The 20,070-nt window shown below is 40.4% G+C and overlaps 1 protein-coding gene across 1 annotated transcript in view; it reads right to left on the bottom strand.

Moving 5' to 3' along the window:
- Window positions 1–400: 400 nt before the first annotated feature.
- LOC118835541 (maestro heat-like repeat family member 5) overlaps window positions 401–20,070 on the bottom strand; it is a 138,934-nt gene continuing 119,264 nt past the window's right edge. The window contains exons 23-27 of the mRNA XM_036742738.1: window positions 19,163–19,318; window positions 18,196–18,318; window positions 1,737–1,839; window positions 1,237–1,311; window positions 401–585 (exon numbers count right to left, since the gene is read on the bottom strand). Of these exons, the coding sequence (XP_036598633.1) occupies window positions 488–585; window positions 1,237–1,311; window positions 1,737–1,839; window positions 18,196–18,318; window positions 19,163–19,318 (555 nt within the window). The 3' untranslated portion in view covers window positions 401–487. The remainder of the gene's footprint in view (window positions 586–1,236; window positions 1,312–1,736; window positions 1,840–18,195; window positions 18,319–19,162; window positions 19,319–20,070) is intronic.

Below are 20,070 nucleotides of genomic sequence, written 5' to 3'. Positions count from 1 at the left end.
ATACTGCCTTGTACTAGGCTGCGCACTAAGGGAGGGCCCTGAACCCACCTTGTACTAAACTTATAATAGTCTCATGATCTGGAATGTCCTCCCTTCCTTGCTTTGCCCCTTCTATTTCCACCCATTCAGTAAGACCTTATTCAATGCCACTGCTCCTAGGAAGACTTCCCTGATTCCCCTGGTTAGTAATGGCCCCTTTCTCCTGGGCTTCATAATGCCTTTTGTTGGTGCCTCCTGGACACACTTGTGACTATTATTTATCACATCTATCTGGTCATAACCTACTTACTAGAATGTGAGCTTCATGACACCAGGGCTGATGTCTCATCTGTACCCAGTTATTTTTCCATCTCCTACTACAGAGCTGATCATATTTGTAAGTCCTTAACAAATTCTTGTTGAATTAAACAATTTTTATTTCACTACTGTTGAATGAAAGCCAAAACTAATGACTTTTTTAAACCACAAAAAGCAAATGACTAGAGCTTCAGGCCACATATTTGGATAGCTCGTAGATGTCTTCTGAATAATTCAGGTAGAACTTTCTGATATTGGGGTCTTGGTCCCTTCGCAATGCTTCAAAATCTAAAAGGAAAAGGCCAAGAAGAGGTGGAAAAACCAAACTTCAATACTCTTTCTCAGGGATCTGGAGAGCCCAAGATGGGGTGGAGAGAAACAAGATTTGGTGATGGTTGAGCCTAAGGGGAAACTTGAACATAAAAACACTTGGAAAGGAAGGCTAGGGGAGAAGGGTGCTCAAGACTTATTGGGAGAAAATGCAGATAACAAAGGAGATGGCCTCTACTGCTAGGGAACCGCAGATTTGAGGGAGAGACATGGCTCTTGTTATTAGGGAGTCCATAGCTTGAGAGAGAAAACTCAAGACCATGCCTGTAGTCCAAGGGGGTGAGACACAGCCTCAACCCTTAGAGAGCCTCTAATCTGAGAGAGGGGCACACCCCTGCCCTGTGGAAGCCCTTGGTAAAAAAGGGAAACACAGCCCCCATCCTACAGAAACTGCTAGTCTGAAGGAAAGATGTAGACCCATCTCTTAGGGATGCTCTATTTATCATCTTCCTCTGGGAACTTGTCCTCAGGGTGTTCAAGATTTGAAGAGGAGACAGCCCCTGCCACGTGGGGAGCTTCTTGGTTTCACTTGATTCCTGTTTCTGGTCTGTTGGAGTCTCTTACCCCCACCCCAAACTTGGAGAGTAAAAATCTGAGACTACAACTTACTTTTTGTCAATAGCTTCACATCTGACTTGTTCAAGTAAAAGCAGAGATCAGAAAAATACTCCTGAAGCATCCCACCTGAAGCACAAGGAAGAAAACAGCCTGGACATGAGAGAAAAGGCAACCCAGGCTTTCAGTCCTCCAGCTGTGAGCTGGAGGCGGCACCCCTCTCTTATAGCTTGACTAGATTTGGGACCAGGGACCCTCTCCTCAATCAAGGATTGTGACTGCAGAATCTCCTAGCCCAATTATGGACATAGGGATTAACTCTAATCTTGAGAGAAAGCTGGATCCCGGCCCCATGGGGAGTCCACATCTCTGCCCACTTTGGCTTAGGCAACAATTGGTTCTGGTACAGACCAAGGTTGGGATGTGGGGGATGCAAATGTTCAGTGAGCCTCAGAATCCAGGAGGGACCAGCGGCAGTGAGGGCTTTAGGTAGATCCTGAGGGGAGGAGTGATAGACTGATAAACCAAGATGATCAAAGCGGTATGAGGCTTACCAATAAACTTCATGGCAGCCCGTTGGAGGTTCTTCTGAGGGCTCTTGACATACATAAAAGCCTGTAGGAGGAACAAATGGTAGTCCCCAAAATTGCTTTCTACCTGGGGAGGAGAAAAAAGATGAGAAGTTAAAGATCCCTCTCACAAGAGAGAGATCATCAGTGGCTTCTGGTCTGTGAGACTGGTAGCCCTTCTTTTCTGGTTTCTGCAACTTCAGGGGAGGCAGCAACTCAACACTGCCTTTCCCATATACGCAGGCCTCCACTAGAAATTCCAACTATGTCTAACTTTAGGCAAATTCCTTTGCCTCCTTGGGACTCAATGTCCCCATTTGTCAAACTAAAGCTTTGAATTTTCTCAAGGATATTAATATATGGGGATTGAATTCAGCATACTCTGGGACAAGGACATGGGGACACTTCATGAAAAAGAAAAGACTTTAAGGCAACATGATAAAGGGATGTCATAAGAAGAGGGATTAGATTTGTTCTGCTTGGTCCCCTGGAGCATAAGTAGGAGCAATAGAGGAAATTACATGGAAGAAGATTTAGGCTTGATGTAAGAAAAAAGCATCCCAGTGATAAAGAGTTTGGCCCCAAAGCAGGATGAGTTGCCTTAGGATGTAATGTGCACTCCCTCTCCTCCTCCCTCCCCATTGGTCAGGGCTGGGTAGAAGGAGACAGCTTTGAGATCCCTTCAACTCTATGTAATACTTTTGATCAGATGACCCCCAGGGTCCCTTGTGGTTCTAGCATTTTATAACTCTATAAGTTTAAGCCCCAGTCAGATGGATGCACAGATAGAAGAGGAGAGATTTCTCAGCTCCTCAAAAGAGATAACCATTCACTTCAACTTCAAGGCTATTTCCATGTTGATGATGCATAGCTGAAAATCCTTCATTGCCTCTAGACCCAGTTGGCCTGGTCATCGAGAAGTGGAATATTTTCTACACGATGAAGATAAGATGAAGGCACATATCAAAGGTTTTGCCCAAAATATGGAGTTAGGAATTCCACTATTAGCACTTAATTTCTTCGAAAATCACATGGTCCTCAGTATACTCCTCTTTTAAGGCAAATCCCCATGAAAGGAGAGGGAACCTATTAAGCTTATGATAACATATAATATATATGATAATAGTTATTCACAAATGAATCTTATTAGGTTTACCAGCAGCCTTTATCTGGGACAAAGAGAAGTGTGGTGTGGAAGCAAAAGTAGGAGACTTTGAATTCTAAGACATAGGATTAAGCCCTGGCTCAGCTACTTTTTAACTGTGTGACTATTGGCAAGACATCTCCCCTTTCTAGGCCCCATTTTCTTTTTTTTTTTTCTTTTTTTAATATATTTAGTTTTCAGCATTGATTTTCACAAGAGTTTGAATTACAAATTTTCTCCCCATTTCTACCCTCCCCCCACTCCAAGATGGAGTATATTCTGGTTGCCCTGTTCCCCAGTCAGCCCTCCCTTCTGTCACCCCACTCCTCTCCCATCCCTTTTTCCCTTCCTTTCTTGTAGGGCAAGATAAATTTCTACATCCCATTGCCTGTGTATCTTATTTTCTAGTTGCATGCCAGTCCTCTCCCATCCCCTTTTCCCTTCCTTACTTGTAGGGCAAGATAAATTTCTACACCCCATTGCCTGTGTATCTTATTTTCTAGTTGCATGTAAAAACTTTTTTTTTTGTTTTTGAACATCTGTTTTTAAAACTTTGAGTTCCAAATTCTCTCCCCTCTTCCCTTCCCACCCACCCTCCCTAAGAAGTCAAGCAATTCAACATAGGCCACATGCGTATCATTATGTATAACCCTTCCACAATACTCATGTTGTGAAAGGCTAACTACATTTTGCTCCTTCCCAACCCATCCCGCTTTATTGAATTTCCTCCCTTGACCCTGTCCCCGTTCCAAAGTGTTTGTTTTTGATTACCTCCACCCCCATCTGCCCTCCCTTCTATCTTCCCCCCTTTTTTATCTTCTTCTTCCTCCTTTTTTCATGTGGGGTAAGTTACCCAATTGAGTATGTATGGTATTCCCTCCTCAGGTCAAATCTGATGAAAGCAAGATTCACTCATTCCCCCTCACCTGACTTCTCTTCCCTTCCTACAGAACTGCTTTTTCTTGCCACTTTTATGTGAGATAATTTACCCCATTCTATCTCTCCCTGTCTCCCTCTCTCAATATATTCCTCTCTTATCCCTTAATTTGATTTTATTTCTTTTAGATATCTTCCCTTCATCTTCAACTCACCTTGTGCCTGCTCTCTCTCTCTCTATAAATATATATACACACACATATATACATACATACACACTCATATATACATAAACATATATATATGTGAATATTCCCTTCAGCTACCCTAATACTGAGGTCTCATGAATCATACACATCATCGTTCCATGTAGGAATGTAAACAAAACAGTTCAACTTTAGTAAGTCCCTTGCAATTTCTTTTTCTTGATTGCCTTTTCATGCTTCTCTTGATTCTTGTGTTTGAAAGTCAAATTTTATATTCAGCTCTGGTTTTTTCACTGAGAAATCTTGAAAGTCCTCTATTTTATTGAAAATCCATATTTTGCCTTGGAGCATGATACTCAGTTTTGCTGGGTAGGTGATTCTTGGTTTTAATCCTAGCTCCATTGACCTCCATAATATCGTATTCCAAGCCCTTCAATCTCTTAATGTAAAAGCTGCCAGATCTTGGGTTATCCTCATTGTGTTTCCACAATACTCAAATTTTTTCTTTCTGGTTGCTTGCAGTCAAGATCTCCTTGATCTGGGAGCTCTGGAATTTGGCGACAATATTCCTATGAGATTTCTTTTTGGGATCTATTTGAGGAGGCAATCGGTGGATTCTTTCAATTTCTATTTTGCCCTCTGGCTCTAGAATATCAGGGCAGTACTCCTTGATAATTTCTTGAAAGATGATATCTAGGCTCTTTTTTTGATCGTGGCTTTCAGGTAGTCCAATAATTTTTAAATTGTCTCTCCTGGATCTATTTTCCAGGTCAGTGGTTTTTCCAATGAGATATTTTACATTGTCTTCCATTTTTTCATTCCTTTGGTTCTGTTTTATAATATCTTGATTTCTCATCAAGTCACTAGCTTCCACTTGCTCCAATCTAATTTTGAAGGTAGTATTTTCTTCAGTGGTCTTTTGGACCTCCTTTTCCATTTGGCTAATTCTGCCTTTCAAAGCATTCTTCTCCTCATTGGCTTTTTGGAGCTCTTTTGTCATTTGAGTTAGTCTATTTTTTAAAGTGTTGTTTTCTTCAGTGTATTTTTCAGTATTTTTTTGGGTCTCCTTTAGCAAGTCATTGACTTGTTTTTCATGGTTTTCTTGCATCCTTCTCATTTCTCTTCCCAATTTTTCCTCTACTTCTCTAACTTGCTTTTCCAAATCCTTTTTGAGCTCTTCCATGGCCTGAGACCAGTTCATGTTTTTCTTGGAGGCTTTTGTTGTAGGCTTGTTGACTTTGTTGACTTCTTCTGGCTGTATGTTTTGGTCTTCTTTGTCACCAGAGTAAGATTCCAAAGTCTGAGACTGAATCTGGGTGCGTTTGCACTGCTTGGCCATATTCCCAACCAACTAACTTGACCCTTGAGTTTTTCAGCGGGGTATGACTGCTTGTAGACTAAAGAGTTGTATGTTCCACGCTTGGGGGGATGCGCCAGCTCTGCCACACCAGCACTCCTCCATCCCCAAGAACCCCCAAACCGGACTGGACTTAGATCTTCAGCAGACTCTGCACTCCTGTTCTGATCCGCCTCTTAATTCCTCCCACCAGGTGGGCCTGGGACCAGAAGCAACTGCAGCTATACTTCTGTAGCCGCCTCACCTCCGCTGCCCCCGGGGCAGTAGCTGAACCACAAACTCCTTCCACTCCCACAGCTTTTCCCACTAACCTTCTCTGTTGTCTTTGGTGTTTGTGGGTTGAGAAGTCTGGTAACTGCTGCAGCTCACTGATTCAGGGCGCTAGGGCACACTCCACCCGGCTCCTGGTCTGGTTGTTCCACACCGCTCATGCTAGGCTCTACTCCACTCCGCTCCCAGCTCCATGCAGGATAGACCTCACCCAGAGACCATCCAGGCTGTCTTGGGCTGGAGCCCTGCTTTTCTCTGCTCTTTTGTGGGTTCTGCAGTTCTAGAATTGGTTCAGACCCATTTTTTATAGGTTTTTGGAGGGACTCGGCGGGGAGCTCATGTTAGTCCCTGCTTTTCAGTTGCCATCTTGATTCCACCCCCCCTATTCCGGCTCCATTTTCTTTACACATAAACTACATCACTCACAGAGGTGTAGCAAAAAGTGTTTTCTAAATTTTAAAACATTATAAAAAGTGAGTCAATATTATTATTAATGTCATTTGGCAAAATGTAAACTCCTTGAGAGTAGAGAATTTTTCATTTTTTCTTTGAAACTCCGGTGTCTAGAACAATATCAGACACATAATAGGTGCCTAACAAATGCTTGTTAAGTTGATCAGTCTTGGTTCTCACACTGACAAGAGTTACACAGTTTTTGGTAAAACACCTCCCCTCTTTGTGCCTCAATTCCTCAACTGCATTGGGTTAATAATCTTTGGTCTCTCTCCTTCATAGAGCTGTTGGGAAAACATGGAAGGTTATTTTGCAAATTATTAAACCCTTTAAAATAATAGAAATGGTTACTATTTTCACTGATTGGTTGAAACATTGAATGAGCAACTAGAGGTATCTCATTTTGGAGCATGGGTCACTACTTAGTGTGGGGGACCCTGAGAAGCTGAAGACACTAGATGTTCACTGTAGAAGAAGGGAGAAGGCACCAGGAAGGGGCCTAAAGGGGAGGTGATGAGGAAGATTAGATCATGTTTACCTCATATTCAAAACCTTCCTCAAACTGGCAGCCTTTGAAGCCTTATCTCAATTGCCTCCACTTCCCTTATATACACTCTGTGCTTGAACCAGGTTGGTCTTTCCATCCTTCTCATCCATCAGGCTCATCTAATCCTCCATGGCTAAGTCTCATTGCCATAGCTGAGTCAGGAGGAGCTATGATAGATCCAGTCCATGACCATACTAGTGGGTAATAACCAAACTGTAACAGGTCATACAGACTGACACCACAAGAAGCCACAGCTCTGGGGAGATACTGCAAGTTCTATCAATTCTTTAAAACATATTTCCAACGACACTGGCTATGGAAATCTTTCCTTCCCTCCTCTCCTCCCATTGGTAAGAATCTTCCTCCCTTAAGAACTAGACACCACAGCACACTCCAACAAAGACCCAAGAAGGGCACCAGAGTGAGTAGGGATCAGGAAGTAAAAGGAAAAACAAGCCACAGTCGGTCATTTCTAGCCCAAGATGACAAATTCACAGCCCTCAGGCATGTGACCAGGTCAGGAATTGTGGAGCAGGTTAGGTCTATAGCTCTGTTCCTTTGACCCCAGGAAGGGATCTCGGATTCAGCCTCTGGGCTCTTGCCAGGATTAGGCCTGCCGCTCTATCCTGAACCTGCAAAGCCAACAAGCTCAGCCAACAGAGGCTGGGGACAGCAATTGTATACTGGAAGTCATTGAAGGACAAGTCTGTAGTTATGTTGTAGACCCAAACTGGGTTCTAGAGTGTGGAAATTCCAAGAGAACAGCAAACAAGCTATGCCCTTGATCAAATCCCACAAGGCCCAATTAAAATGTGTGATTCCTTGGCCCAAGCTGCCCCTGTAATCCCTGAAGCACATGATACTCAGTATAGTAGCAAGACTCCAGATAAAACAGACCCAGCTCATGGAAGCCATGGTGGCTGACCTTGCCACAGTGCTCAACCTGAAAAAAATACAACTGGAAGAATATATAGACAAGAGCAAGACTAGATCATATAGAGCTACTGAGGTGCCAAGAGTTACCAAGACATAAACAAAGGACATGTGAGGGAAGCCTTAAAGAAAAACAGCTGGACCACACGCTCATTTAGAGTTCACAGAAACATGAAGCAAAGGTTTGTTTTTGGTTTTGCTGGAAAAGTTTAAAAAATTGATATTATAAGTGAAATGGCAGAGTTAATGGAAAGAAATGGAAAAGAAATGAAATTTTGGTGGGCAGAAAACAGGGGAGGGTAAGAGGGAGGGTGGACTAAGAAAGGGATTAGTCATAAGCAAAATAAGCTTTAAGCTTGGAGGGGACATTATGAAAAGCAGTTTAAAAGTCTTGGAAGGAATATTAACACCTTAACACAGGCACAAAACCTTATTCAAATAACAGACTCCATGGAAATTAGAGTGGACCAGACAGAAGCTACTGACCCCATCAGACAACAAGAAGCAAAGTCAGAAGATTGAAAAAAGATAGAAAAAAATGTAATGTATCTCTTATTAAAAAAACAAAACAACAACTACTAATCTGGAACATGAAGTAAGGAGACATAATTTAAGAACCATTGTACTACCCAAAAGCCATTATGCAATGGATATACTATTTCAAGAAATCATGAAAGGAAACTGTATAGACCTATTAAAACCAGAGGGCATTATGAAAATAGAATCTTCTAATCACTTCCTGAAAGAAACCATAAAAGGAAAACTGCCAGGACCATAATAGTAAAAATTCAGAGTTGCCAGATCAAACAAAAAGTGCCCCAAACAGAAGAGAGAATTCAGGAGCCAAGGAATCACAATTAGAATCACACAACATTCAACAGCTATCACTTTAAAGAGGTGAAGAGTTTGGAATAAAATACTTCAAGGAGGGGTGGGGGAAAGGCTTCCAAGAATTGTTTAACCAGAAAAACTAAATATAATCCCTAAAAGGGGAGGAGTGGAAAATGATGAATCTTTGATGAAGTAGAGGACTTCTAAGCATCCATGATGAAAATATCAGAACTGAGTAGAAATCTTGAAGTATAAAGCATAGGAGTCAAGAAAAACAGAGAAAGGTAAATACAAGTGAGCAATCAGAAGAGACTATACAAGGATAAAGAAAGCAGGAGATGATACAAAAGTCTCCTTAGAACCCTAATGTCATCAAGGGTCATATAAAGTATTAAATAGGACAAACCATTGAAGTGCTTTTGTTATGCTTTGATTACATTAAAAGAAGAAAGAAAAGAAAAGGGAGAAGTACACTGGCGAAGAAGTGTCAGGCAACTTAGTATCTCAAGTAATTGGAAGACACAAGAAGTCTATACAAATAAGGAAAGGGTTGTAGGGATTAGGTGTCATTTGAATTTCTTCATCTGAATCGGTCAAAGGAAGATAGAAGACAAGCACACAGAATTTGGTGTAGAATACAATCAATAGAGCAAAAGGAGGGAACTGGGAGAAAAAAAGGGGGGATAAGAGGGAGAGTGGATTAAGAAAGGGATTAGTCACAAGCAGAATAAACCTTAAGCTTGGGGGGTAGCATTATGAAAAGCAGTTCAAAAGAGAACAAAGAAAGGTAAGAATTTGTGATTGGGGTGTGAGTAAGGAGAAGGGAAGAGGAGCAGAGTAACAGAAGCTTCCTTAATCAATTGTAGAGTATTTGTCTTGAGCACACTCTTCTCCCACCACCCTGTTTTTTTAATCTAAAGACAGAGTGAGGCTGTATACCAAAATAAAGTCAAAATGGGTACATGATTTAGATAAGAAGGCTGATACTATAAGTAAACTGGGAGAGCAAGGAATAATTTACCTGTCAGATTTATGGAGAACAGAAGAATTTATGACCAAACAAGAGATAGAGAATATAATGAAATACAAAATGGATAATTTTTATTACATTAAGTTGAAAAGTTTTTGCACAAACAAAGCCAATGCAACCAAGATTAGGAGGGAAGCAAAAAATTGGGAAAGAATTTTTACAATCAGTATCTCTGATAAAGGCATCATTTCTAAAATATATAGAAAACTGAGTCAAATGTATAAGAATACAAGTTATTACACAACTGATAAATGGTCAAAGGACATGAATAGGCAGTTTTCAGAGAAAGCAATTAAAGCTATCTATATTCATATGAAAAAAATGCTCTAAATCTTTACTGATTAGAGAAATGCAAATCAAAACAACTCTTAGGCACCACTTCACATCTATCAGATTGACTAACATGACAAAACAGGAAATGATAAATGTTGGAGAAGATGTGGGGAAGTTGGAACACTAATGCATTGTTGGGGGAGTTGTGAACTGATCCAACCATTTTGGAGAACAATTTGGAACTATGCCTAAAGGGCTATAAAACTATGCATACCCTTTGCATACCCAGCAATGCCACTTCTAGGCTGTATCCCAAAGAGATAATAAAAATGGGAAAAGGACCCACATATACAGAAATATTTATAACAGATCTTTTTGTGGTGGTCAAGAATCGGAAATTGAGTGGATGCCCATCAGCTGGGGAATGGCTAAACAAGTTGTGGTATATGAATATAATGGCATACTATTGTGCTATAAGAAATGGCAAGCAGATGGACTTCCGAAAAACCTGGAAAGACATATGAATTGAGGCTGAGTGAAGTGAGCAGAACCAGGAGAAAATTGTACACAGTAACAACCACATTGTGTGATTGACTAACTTTGATAGACTTAGCTCTTCTCAGCAATGCAAGGATCCAAGACAACTCCAAAAGACTCACCATGAAAAATGCTGTCCACATCCAGAAAGAACTATGGAGTCTGAATGCATATGGAAACATACTATTTGCTCTGTCTGTCTCTTTTTTGTTTATTTTGTTTCTTCTTTCTCGTTCATTCCATTGGTTCTAATTCTTCTTTACAACATGACTAATGTGAAAATATGTTTAATATGAATGTGTACGCCATCTTGGGAAGGGGGGAGGGGAGGGAGGCAGAGAAAATTTAAAACTCAAAAGCTTGTAGAACTGAAGGCTGAAAACTAAAATTAAACAAATTAATTTAAAAACAAACAAAAAAGACAGAGTGAGGAATAAAGATGATAAAGAATAAAGGAATAGGATGTAGAGAAATACATAATAATTATAACTCCATATGTAAATGGATGAGTTTATCTGTAAAACAAAAGAGGACAGCAAAATGGAGCAGAAAGCAGAATACAGTGGTATGCTGTTTATAAGACATACACTTAAAACATAAAGATTCACATGGAGTTAAAATAGAAAGCTGGAATAAAATTCTGTTATACTTCACATAGGACTTTATTTGCACAGCTCTAGTACATATGCCATGTATTACTGAATACTCTAGTCATCACCATATTTTATATTCTGCTCAAACAGTAAAACTCTCTGGGGGCAAAGACTTATTTTAACTTTGTGCCACAATCCTCATCCAACATAGTAGTCTGCATATAACAGTCACACGATAAATATTTATTGAATTAAATAGATTAAGTGGGGGAAAGGATCCCTCACACAATTGTGACCAACACTTTTTTTGGTATTAAAGTCCATTTTCACAATTTATAGAGTCACAGATTCTTAGACTTCTCAGTGGAAAGTCATAGAATCAAAACACAGCTCAAGTGACTCTTCCTCAACTTTCCTTTATCCCCACCAAAGTAAAAGATGTCTCCCACCTCCCAGCACTTCACACTCCCTTTATGTACTTTTCTGTTGTTGAGCTGTTTCAGTAATGTCTGACCTTCTGTGACCCCATTTGGGGTTTTCTTGGCAATGACACTGGACTGGTTTGCAACTTCCTTTCCAGATGAGGAAACTGAGGCAAGCAGTGTTAATTGACTTGCCCAGGTCGTACAGCTAGTAAGTGTCTGAGGCCAGATTTGAACTCATGAAGATGAGTCTTCCTGATTCCAAAGTGCTTTATCCACTGCACAACCTAGCTCTTTTATGTACTTAACACATTTTAATTTTGATCATCCTTATTTGCACATGTCATATTTCCCTATTAGACTGTAAGCTTATTGAAGTGAATGACTTTATCCTATTTATACTTGTACCTCCTCTAGCATGGAAGCATAGGGTATCTCTCACAGTACGTAGGTCTAGGCTGGACCATGTTCAGTGTTCTCTAATAACAGCAATCCCTCATATATGTACAGAACATTATGGTTTCCAGAGGACTTTCATATTCATTATCTTACCTTGACCCATGACAGTCCTGGGAGGTCAGATCATGAATGATACTGCCAGCTATTCAAAGTAGCTTCCTCAAAGTTATGCAGGTAGTCAGTGATAGAGCTGAGACTAGCAATTTTTATTACTAGAATTAAGTGATTTTTACTAAAGACTTGCATAAATGGATACTTATCAGATTTACAAATGACATAAAATAAAGGGGGAGAGTTATCACATCAGATGTCAGAGAATCCAACAAGTTCTCATCAGATTAGAATGATAGGCTAAATCAGAGAGGATTCTGGGGAGGTGAAGGAGTAGGTCAGAAAACTTTTGGCTCTCCAAATTTCCTCCATAAAAAAAAGGCAGAACATCACCTCAGAGTGAATGTAGAGCAGCAGAAATAAACAGGAGTCAGGGTAAAACAGTTGTCCCCCTCAGACAGCTTGAAAAGACCCCAGGATAGACTCAGCCTCCAGAGGCAGAGGTTTGGCCTGAGTGAAATTCAAACACCTTCTGGCTGACCACAGAATCAACAAAGGACAAGCCCTGGGGCAGCTGGGGTTGAGAGGCAGCCTTAGCCTCAGACACTTTGACCTCATGTGTAAGGGTTTGGATGGCTGAGTAGAAGAAGACTGAAGGACCTTTCACTGTCAAGAGATGTCAAGCACAGCTGTGCCAACCTGATGTACCCTGGGCTGTGGCTGCAGGGGAGAAGGAGTTAGCATATACCTGGTGAATGTGGTGGCAGAAGAGTAGGGAGCTTGCTGGCTGTGGGTACTTGCAGGAGAGCAGAGTCCCTGGTTTCAGTTCCAGAGCAGAGAGGACAGATGTACTTTGCAGCCACCAGAGGGATCACAGAGAGCAAGAACATCTGCAAGACAATGTATCTGAGGGCCCTCTCTGTGGCTTAGGGGTAGAGGGGAGTACCCAAAGCTGGGCCCCAGGATAGAGTCCAAGAAATAGTGGTAAGAAGAACTTGAGGCCTGCAGCATCATTCCCCACACCTTGGGACTAGAACTTGACTATGTCAATAGCTGCTCAGAGTAAAATAAAACAAAATAAAAATTAGTAAGCAAAGGAGAAAGAATCCAACCATAGAGAGTTACTGTGGGGATAGAGAAGATTTGGGTTCATATTTAGAAGATTAATGGAGCTAAAAAGCCCACTCCTTTTTCAATGAGAAACATCAAATGATCCCAAGCCCAAAAATAGTTTTTGGAAGAACTTAAAAAGCACTTTTAAAATCAGAGAGAAGAAGGAAAAATTAGAAAAAAAATAAGAGCAATCCAAGAAAATCAAGAAAATTATGAAAAGAAAGTCACCCACTTGGAAAAAAAGAATCAAAAACTTAAGGAAGGAAATAATTCCTTGAAAACTAGAATTGGGCAAGGGGAAACTCGTCATATTTTAAGACACCAAGAAATAATAAAACAAAATCAAAAGAATGAAAAATTGAAGAGAATGTGAAACATCTCAGAAAAACAACTGATCTGGAAAATAGATTGAGGAGAGACAATATAGGAATAGTCGGACTACCGGAAAGGCACAATAAAAAATATTGACACAATATTAGAAGAAATTATCTAGAAAAATTGTCCTGAAGTTCTAGAACAAGAAGGCAAGACAGAAATAGAAAAAATCCACCAATTACCACCTGAAGGAGATCTATAGCCAGGACAGCTAGGTGGTGCAGTGAATAGAACACCAGTCCTGGTGTCAGGAGGACCTGAGTTCAAATCCAGTCTCAGACACTCGACACACTTACTAGCTGTCACTTAACCCCAATTGCCCGCCTTATCCCCTTCAAAATAAAATAAGAGGAATATCATAGCCAAGTTTCAAAGCTCCCAGGTTAAGGAGAAAATACTGCAAGCAACAAGAAAAAAAATTAAATATCATGTAGCTACAATTATTTTAAACAAGACCTAGCAGCTACTATGTTTAAGGACCATCAGTCTTGTAATACTATATTTCATAGAGTGAAAGAACCAGGATTACAAACAAGGGTAACTTACCCACAAAAGTTAAATATAATCCTGAATGGAAAAAAATGGACATTTAACAAACTGAAAGACTTTCAGTTATTTATGACAAAAACAGCAGAATTTAATGGAAAATTTGGCACACAAGATCCAGGAGAAATAAAAGGTAAACATTAAAGACCAATTAAAAGTATCTTTATAAGGTCAAATTGTTTACTTCTTATATGTGAAAATGTTAATAGTATTCTTATGACTGTCATTATTTGGGTAGTTTGAAAAAAAGGCTTGGGCTAAGCTGTGAATAATGGGGTGATTCTAAAAGAATAAAACTGTGTAGGGAGAAATAAAAAGGAATAATTACCTCATATGCATGGGGCGTGAAGGGAAGAATTGATATAGAAGAAGCAAGGAGGTTGGAGAGAGCAGGTAGTGTTGGAACCTTACTCTCATTAGGAATGGATTGAAGAGAGAACATATATATCTAGAAGGGTATAAAAGTCATCTAAATTCAGAAAGAAATAAGAAGGCTAGGGGATAGGGTGGGGGGAGAAGATAAGGGAGGGATTCTTTGAGGGTTGGATACATTAAGGAATAGGAGGGCAAAGTAGCAGGTACAACTAAAGTAGAGGAGTAATGAGGAATAGGGTAAATAGGGTGAGAAGGATGTTGAGGAAAAATAGCAAGCAGGGAAAAAGACAAGAACATGAATGGGATGAATTTACCCATAAAATGGAAATGAATAACAGATTAAAATTTTGAATCCAACAATATTTTGCTTTCAGGAAACACAATAAAAATGAGAGATACACACAAAGATAAAATAAATGGCTGGAACAGAATTTATTATATAAAAGCAAGGGTAACAATCATGATCTCTGGCAAAGTTAAAGCTAAAAAAGATTTAATTAAAAGAGAAAACTAGAGAAATTGCACTGTATGTCACCAATATTATTCAATATTGTTTTAGACCATTTAAAATAACTAGACAGTATAAAATACCTGAGTATACCTGCCAAAACAGACACAGGAAGTACATGAACATAAACATAAAACACTTTTTATACAAATGAAGTCATATTTAAATAATTGGAATAATATTTATTATTCATGGGTAGGTAAAGCCAATATTAAAAAATGACAATTTTACCTAAGATATTTATTCAATGCAATCCCAATTAAATTACTAAAAAATCATTTGAGTTAGAAAAAAATAGTAACAAAGTTCTGGAAGAACAAAAGGTCAGGAATTTCAATGAAATCAGGGGAAAAAGAAGTAAAGGAAGGAAATTCAGCAATATCAGATTTTAAACTATATTACTAGGTGAGAGCATTGTTGAAGTGTAAAATGGATAATTTTGATTACTTTAAATTAAAAATTCTTGTACAAACAAAACCAATGTCACCAAGAATAGAAGGAATGCAGAAAGTTGGGAAACTTTCAGAGACAATTTCTCAGGCAGGTTGTGATTGTGTTGGAATACTGGTGTGGTATGATGAAGGAAGTGGTGAGCTGGTTGATTTAGAAACACATGGAAAGACTTGGACCAATGAAGGAAGATGCCATCCACCTCCAGAGAAAGAGACGACAAGTGGAAATATGCATAGTATGATCTTACATATATGTGTATGAGTGCATATGTGTATTTTTGTGAATGTGTATAGATATGTATATGTACATGTTTATGTGTGTGTATTTGCATTTAATTGTAGTCTTCTTTAGGGTAGGGGTTGGGGAGAGGGAGGGAAAAATAAGGTATAGAGTACACAGCAGAGAACAAAAGAAAACCTAGAAGGGAACAAAGAAAAGCTGGGCAGCTTTGAAAACAATATAGTATTTATTATATAGGTTTTTCTTGAAATGGACATTTATTGTTTTATATCTAATTCTCTCTTATGCTCTGCTGTATATGTGGAAATGTTATCTTTTTCTCTTTTCTCATTATGTGTTTAAGTTTAAAATGAATAAAGAAATTTCCAAAAAATAAAGAATGATAGGCTAAATCAAAGAAAATGAAATTTAATGGAGAAGAACATAAAGTGCTACACTTGACTTAGAAGCTTACCCACATAAGAACAGGATGAAGGGGGGGGCGGAGCCAAGATGGTGGCTGGAAAGCAGGGACTAGCGTGAGCTCCCCGCCGAGTCCCTCCAAGAACCTATAAAAATGGCTCTGAACCAATTCTAGAACTGCAGAACCCACAAAACAGCAGAGCAAAGCAGGGCTCCAGCCCAGGACAGCCTGGATGGTCTCTGGGTGAGGTCTATCCCACACGGAGCTGGGAGCGGAGCGGAGTGGAGCAGAGCCCAGCGTGAGCGGTGTGGACCAACCAGACCAGGAGCCGGGCGGAGTGTGCCCTAGCGCCCTGAATCAGTGAGCTGCAGCAGTTACCAGACTTCTCAACCCACAAACACCAAAGACAACAGAGAAGGTTAGTGGGAAAAGCTGTGGGAGTGGAAGGAGTTCCCAGTTCGGCCACCGCCCCCAGGGCAGTGGAGGTGGGGCAGCTACAGAAGTACAGCTGCAGTTGCTTCCAGCCCCAGGCCCACCTGGTGGGAGGAATTAAGTGGCAGATCAGAGCAGGAGTGAAGAGCCTGCTGAAGATCTAAGTCCAGTCCGGGTTGGGGGTTCTTGGGGAAGGAGGAGTGCTGGTGTGGCAGAGCTGGTGCATCCCCCCAGGCATGGAAGATAGTTCTCTAAACTCTACAAGCTATCATACCCCACTTAAAAACTCAAGGGTCAAGTTAGTTGGCTGGGAATATGGCCAGGCAGCAAAAACGCACCCAGATTCAGTCTCAGACTTTGCATTCTTTCTTTGGTGACAAAGAAGACCAAAACATACAGACAGAAGAAGTCAACACAGTCAACGAGCCTACAACAAAAGCCTCCAAGAAAAACATGAACTGGTCTCAGGCCATGGAAGAGCTCAAAAAGGATTTGGAAAAGCAAGTTAGAGAAGTAGAGGAAAAATTGGGAAGAGAAATGAGAAGGATGCGAGAAAACCATGAAAAACAAGTCAATGAATAGCTAAAGGAGACCCCAAAAAATACTGCAAAATACACTGAAGAAAACAACACCTTCAAAAATAGACTAACTCAAATGGCAAAAGAGCTCCAAAAAGCCAATGAGGAGAAGAATGCTTTGAAAGGTAGAATTAGCCAAATGGAAAAGGAGGTCCAAAAGACCACTGAAGAAAATATATGTGTGTGTGTGTATATATATTTATAGAGAGAGAGAGCAGGCACAGGGTGAGTTGAAGATGAAGGGAACATATCTAAAAGAAATAAAATCAAATTAAGGGATGAGAGAGGAATATATTGAGAGAGGGAGACAGGGAGAGATAGAATGGGGTAAATTATCTTGCATAAAAGTGGCAAGAAAAAGCAGTTCTGTAGGAAGGGAAGAGAAGTCAGGTGAGGGGGAATGAGTGAATCTTGCTTTCATCAGATTTGACCTGAGGAGGGAATACCATACATACTCAGTTGGGTAACTTACCCCACAGGAAAAAAGGAGGAAGAAGAAGATAAAAAGGGGGGAAGATAGAAGGGAGGGCAGATGGGGGTGGAGGTAATCAAAAACAAACACTTTCGAAAGGGGACAGGGTCAAGGGAGAAAATTCAATAAAGGGGGATGGGTTGGGAAGGAGTAAAATATAGTTAGTCTTTCACAACATGAGTATTATGGAAGGGTTATACATAATGATACGCATGTGGCCTATGTTGAATTGCTTGACTTCTTAGGGGGGTGGGTGGGAAGGGAAGAGGGGAGAGAATTTGGAACTCAAAGTTTTAAAAACAGATGTTCAAAAACAAAAAAAAAAGTTTTTGCAACTAGAAAATAAGATACACAGGCAATGGGGTGTAGAAATTTATCTTGCCCTACAAGTAAGGAAGGGAAAAGGGGATGGGAGGGGAGTGGGGTGACAGAAGGGAGGGCTGACTGGGAAACAGGGCAACCAGAATATACGCCATCTTGGAGTGGGGGGGAGGGTAGAAATGGGGAGAAAATTTGTAATTCAAACTCTTGTGAAAATCAATGCTGAAAACTAAATATATGAAAGAAAGAAAGAAAGAAAGAAAGAAAGAAAGAAAGAAAGAAAGAAAGAAAGAAAGAAAGAAAGAAAGAACAGGTTGAAGAAAGTTTGCTGAGAGGTCTACGTGAGACAAAGGTCTGGGGGTCTTAATTGATCGTAAGCTCAAAATAAGCCATCAGCAGCCAAAGGCTGCTTTAGGAGAGATGCAGTGTCTAAAGGAGGACAAGATAGTCCTATTAAATGCTTTTCCTGTACTGTTTCCTCCACATAAAAGAGTATTAGGGATAAACTGATTGCAGAACAACATCAGATGTTTTCGTGATGAAAATCATCTCTCTAAATCCATGGCCCTGGCCTGCTGCTCCTAACTACCCTCACCCCCGACCACACAGATACTGAAATTCCAGAAGGAAAATTTACTCCTCTCACCATGTAGAGAAAGATGTCATTCTCAGCTCCCAGACCCTCACGCCAGGCCAGCGTGCTGAACAGTTCCTTCCGAAAGCCCCAGTTGAATAATATGGCAAGACGCATGAAGGTGAACTTAGTCTTCTGCCAGAAAAAAGCAAAAAAAAAATCATGTCAGAGCCTTGGTTTTCAGACCTCACCATAGGCTACCTGCCCCCAACTTCCCAACCCTACTGCCTTTGGAGATTCTGGGGCCACTTCCCATGCTCCCTAATCCCTTCCTGAGCACACTTGAAAAACAATGAGAAGGTTTGTATGGGGGGAATGCTACCACAAGACACCAAGTGATTATTGGGAGCCTGGTTTATTAGGTCTCCCTTCAGGTGCAGGAGGGGATTCTAATGGGTGACTGGGGGAGCAGGAAGGAAGAAGAACACAGGAACAGGAAGCAATTGGCTCCCTCCAGTCAAAGAGCCTCTGTCACCAGCTCCAACTCTACAACTCTGGTTTCCTCAAGCCCTCCCCCTTTCATAATCTCTCATTACTTTCTCTCTATCTAGAATCAACTGCCATTGCTCAACCAAAAGCCTACCCAATATCCCTTAGGAGCTCTGCCCTTACTATTCTGACCCACTATAATAGCTCTTGTGAATAGGCTCCTTGAGTAGATGACAAAAATTTTGAATTTTGGTGTATATATAATGTTGTAAAATGAGCTGGAGAAGGAAACGGTAAACCATTCCAGTATCTTTGTCAAGAAAACCCCAGATAGGGTCACGAAGCATCGTGCACAACTGAAACAACTGAACAATAACAAAACATATGATGTGCCTTTCTCAGCTGCCTCTGGGTAAATCTTCTCCTTGAATTACCTCAGTGACAGAGACTCTGTTTCCTCCTCTTTCTATCTCTCCCACAAAGTAGCTGAGCTCACAAGTTGGCTCACAAGAGGTTCCCAGGAAGTCCCAGGTAAATGATCCATTCTTACCACAACGACCTCTGGGCATGGGTCAGCCAGATGGAAGAGGAGAGGAACGAGGCATTGAAAAGCATGGATCTTCAATTGTTGCTCATATTTCTTTCCACCACTATAGATCACGTCTCCGTAGAGGAAGATGGCTTCTCCTCGAACCTTTTCTCTCTCCTGAGGAGGACAAACCCACTAAAGTTGGATGTTAGGTTTGAGAGGGCAGACAAAATGATGCCATTTATGGACTTTGGGCTTAATTTAGGATTGACAGTAGGATTTTTCTTTTTCTGTGTGTGGGAAAAACAAAAACTGATTTACAATAGCGGTTAGGCAATGATTCATGGGGAAAAGACATGAGGGTTTTAGAAGACTGCAAGTTATAAGAGTCAACAGTGGGACATGGGAGCTGAAAAAAAATTAATGCAATCTTAGACAGAAATGGAAGTAAGAGTCTGACTGTTTGCCCTATTGAGAACATAGCTAGAATATTATGCACAGTTCTGGACACCAAATTTTAGGAAGGATAAGGTGAAGCATGTCCAAAGAAGAGTGACCAGTATAAGGAGGGGACTGAAAACCAAGTCATAGAAGATGGTTAGCCAGGAGAAAGAAGACATCTTGGGATCATGATAGCTGTCTTCAAATTATTAGAAATGTAGGAAAGGGAATAATCTGTTTCACTTGGCTCCAAAGAAAAGTACTGGGACAAATGGGTATACAACTATGTTCTGATTAGTGCGAATAATAAATCCTGTGAAGTGGTCACATATATTCAAATTTGTGCTGTTCAGAGTTACAATTATGTAAATTATGGTAATTTGTTCTCGCTCAATGGAAATGGTGAAAGGTAGACTTCAGTTCCATTTAACAATCTCTCCCTCTGAAAACATCTAACCCTTTCCTTGGATTTCTTCTTTACATATTTC

Source organism: Trichosurus vulpecula, chromosome 1 (assembly GCF_011100635.1).
Source record: "Trichosurus vulpecula isolate mTriVul1 chromosome 1, mTriVul1.pri, whole genome shotgun sequence".
NCBI classification, from domain to species: Eukaryota; Metazoa; Chordata; class Mammalia; order Diprotodontia; family Phalangeridae; genus Trichosurus; species Trichosurus vulpecula.
The sequence above is the reverse complement of the archived record's forward strand: the minus strand, read 5'-3'. Positions and strand labels throughout refer to the sequence as shown.